The 3750-nt window shown below is 55.3% G+C and overlaps 1 protein-coding gene across 1 annotated transcript in view; it reads left to right on the plus strand.

The window, feature by feature from the left end:
* Positions 1–3750, plus strand: part of NCOR2 (nuclear receptor corepressor 2) — a 205428-nt gene that overhangs the window by 163392 nt on the left and 38286 nt on the right. Inside the window, 2 exon segments of the mRNA XM_010841409.1 lie at positions 2408–2569; positions 3614–3749. Of these exon segments, the coding sequence (XP_010839711.1) occupies positions 2408–2569; positions 3614–3749 (298 nt within the window).

The raw sequence follows: 3750 nt of genomic DNA on the forward strand, positions 1-3750 counted from the left end.
GGATGAGGCGGTTTGGGGGCCACGTGAGCGCCAGGCATCTTCCCGCCCCTCAGGGGTGGTGGGGAGGCTCAGGCCCCTCGGGCTTGTTACAGATCAGGATCCAGGCCCTTGCTCTTGGATGCTGCCCTCTTCACAGTGAGCGGTCAGGCTACTATCATCTTGTCAGCTGTGAAGTACTGTGCCCATGGCTGCAGCCCCCACTGAGCTCTTGCCTCCCTGGGTAGGGTTGGGGGGGCTCAAGAGAGAGGGGTCTGGGCCTCCATGCACACCCCCAGCTGGTGCCTGCTGAGGGCATTTGAGGGTGATCCCTGCTTCCCTCCAATCTGCCTGCCCGCTGCCTGGACAAGGAACCACCGGGAAACCAGGACAGGGCAAGGGCCCTGGTTCGTTGACAATCAGAGTGAGACACAGACACTTGGCTTTTTATTTGTATCATAAAAGCATATTTTGTGTCCATATAAAATTATATTCACATAGATATGAAAGTTTATATTTTAACTTTAAAATTTGCATTTTCAAATATTTTATACAATAGATAATAGTATAGCATTATTACTTTATTGTTCATTGAAACAATATACTTAATATATCAAACCCTTGATTTTGTGGCCAGCAAGGAGTATATTCATTATCTTTTCCTTGTAACAGCTTTCAGTTCAGTTCAGTTCAGTCGCTCAGTCGTGTCCAACTCTTTGCAACCCCATGAATTGCATCACACCAGGCCTCCCTGTCCATCACCAACTCCCGGAGTTCACTCAGACTCAATCAAGTCCATCGAGTCAGTGATGCCATCCAGCCATCTCATCCTCTGTCGTCCCCTTCTCCTCCTGCCCCCAATCCCTCCCAGCATCAGAGTCTTTTCCAGTGAGTCAACTCTTTGCAAGAGGTGGCCAAAGTATTGGAGTTTCAGCTTTAGCATCATTCCTTCCAAAGAAATCCCAGGGCTGATCTCCTTCAGAATGGACTGGTTGGATCTCCTTGCAGTCCAAGGGATTCTCAAGAGTTCTCCAACACCACAGTTCAAAAGCATCAATTCTTCGGTGCTCAGCTTTCTTCACAGTGACCACTGGAAAAACCATAGCCTTGACTAGATGGACCTTTGTTGGCAAAGTAATGTCTCTGCTTTTGAATATGCTATCTAGGTTGGTCATAACTTTCCTTCCAAGGAGTAAGCATCTTTTAATTCCATGGCTTTACTGAGATATGATTCACAGCCATGCAATTCAGCCATTGAAGTGATTTATTTTTAGTACATTCACAGTTATGTGATCATCAGCACTGTTTAATTCCAGAATATTGTCAACTACCCCAAGAAGAAACCCCAGGCCATTAGCAGTCAGTCCTTATCCCCCACCCTCCAGCCCCTGGCACCCACTCATCTTCTATGTCTACGGATTTGCCTCTTGGGGGAATTTCTTGTAATTGGAATCATGCAGTACATGGCCTTTTGCAACCAGCTTCTTGCACTCAGCATCATGTTTCTGAGGTTCATCCAAGTTGTAGCCTGGAGTCATTCTTTTTGGCTGAGTAATATTCCACTGTGTGGACATACCACATTTTGTTTATCCATGTCACCTGGTTTTGGACGTGGGGCTTGCTTCCACCTTTTGCCTTTTGCAGATAGTGGCTGGGGTGATCTTTCTTTAAATGTGTGTGGGTGTGTGTGTGTCTATTCTCACGAGTGTATGCCCAGCAGTGCAAATGCTGGGCCCTATAATGACTCTAATGCACTTCCTGAGGAAATGCCAGAGCATTTTCCAGAAGGGCTGCAGTGTATTCACTCTTAAGTTTACAAATACAAGTTGGTTTAAGCGGACAGTGATAATTAGTTGCAAGAGGAGGGGAGCAAGGCTGGGCTGGTGACATTTGGAGCCGACAGTGAGGGGTACAGGACAAGTGAGAGCATCAGTTCTTAGACCTGTTCAGGGTGCTTTGGCCCAAGGGTAGAGGGCAAAACGAGGCTGGGTTTGGGTCTCCAGGGGAGTGAAGATGGGCAGCCACCAGAGGAGAGGCCTCCGGTGGTCCTGGGAGCCTGAGCAGGATCCAGAGAGGTCAAGAGAGGTGAGGACGGCAGGGAGGGTGAGCTGGTCAGGAGGACGGTGAAGCCCAGCTGAGCATGAAGTCAGTCTGACCTCTGAGCCTGGCGCCACTTGCATGCCATGGGCAGCCTCAGGGGGTGTCGCCGAGACCGTCTCTGCTCAGCTGAGCGTGTGGCAGATGTGGGCAGGGGGTCAGCACCCGAGGGACTGGCTCATCATGGGTTGCGATCCCGTCACCGCAGGGAGCAGGGGGCCCATTGCCTGCACGTCACACGTCTGTCCTGCACCGCCGGCTGGAAGGCGCGTGATCCACTCTTGGATCCGGCAGCCAGCTCTGGGTGGTGTGAGCTGCACCCTGGCTGTCACAGATCTTACCTGGAAGGCAGGGGCTGTGCCGATGGTCTGCACGTGGCGTCAGCCATGGAGGTCACGGCATACACTAGGGGCTGTGCCCACAGGACCCTCAGGCTTCGCTGACCTGTCTTGTGATTCTCCCTCCTGGCTGAATCCAGCCCACGGCCAGTGCCTTTGTGCGTGCACACTGTTTGATTCCCCCAGGCCTGCTGTGTATTCAGCGAGTGGTGGTCCCAGGTAGGACTCAAGAGCTGGGCAGGAACCCGGCAGCCCCAGTGCAGGGGTGAGGGGCTCTAAGGCTGGGGCTCTGAGCTTCTGCCCTCGAGACCTCATGCCAGCTGGTGAACCAAACGGGGCTTGTGGCATGGCACCGGGCCAGGGCTGTCGTGTCCTGGAAATCCCTGAAGACCTCTCAAGGAGGGGACACCCGTGAGCAGCTCTGGAGCCACGCCCCACGGCAGCCTCTGCCCCAGGCGCCCAAGGCACTGCAGCTCTTCCCTGGGGTGACCCCAGCCCTGGCTTCCCACCATGTTTTAGCCCCCTGCCCACCTCCGTGCACCCGTGTGCAGACACACACACACACACACCGTGCACCCTTAGCAGGTTGCTGCCCTGTTCTGCATGTCAGCAGACAGACGTGACCTTGCTTTAGAGGACAAGCCACCTGCAGGCCCAGCTCAGCCCCACTTACGGCTGCAGGGCGGGCAGTGTACATGCTGACCCTGTGCCCGCAGAGCTTGCACCCGCCTGGTATGCGGGTGAGATTCCGGTTAGCCACGCATTCTGGTTGAATGGGAGGGCGCCCCAGTCCTCGTCTCCAGTAAGCAGGGCCAACTCAGCACCATACCCCGGGCCCCTACCCTGGGGCCTGAGCCTCTCATACTTGGGTGATGAGTCATCTCCCTGAATCTCTTAAGCCTCCCAAGCCTTAATTAGGTTGATTCTTGGGTTTCCCAGCAGCTTCCCAAGGGCCAGTCGTGGTAACGGGCCCTGAGTGTGGGCTTCTCTGGGACTTCCCTTGCCCTGGGCCATCTCGGGAGCATTTGATCCTCTGGGCTGGGGTGGGAGGGGTCTTGGTCCCTTGTGGGGCCTGCATGGAGCAGAGGAGGGAGGGAGGAGCCCCCACCCCGACCCCAGGTCTCCCTGGCGCTGGACGTTCGCCTCCCTCTGGTGGTCCCCCCAGCCACATCGTCCAGGCAGGAGCCAGGAGAGCCTGTGAGCCCGTGGGCCTGACACTGGTTTCCCCGTCCCCCCTGCCCTCCCGCCTGCCACCAGGCTCCTGTCGCCACGGCCCAGCCTCCTCACCCCGACCAGCGACACCAGGACCAACGCCTCGCCCCAGAAGCCGCTGGACCTG

The sequence above is a fragment of the Bison bison genome, unplaced genomic scaffold (assembly GCF_000754665.1).
Source record: "Bison bison bison isolate TAMUID 2011002044 unplaced genomic scaffold, Bison_UMD1.0 scf7180017864160, whole genome shotgun sequence".
Taxonomy (NCBI): domain Eukaryota; kingdom Metazoa; phylum Chordata; class Mammalia; order Artiodactyla; family Bovidae; genus Bison; species Bison bison.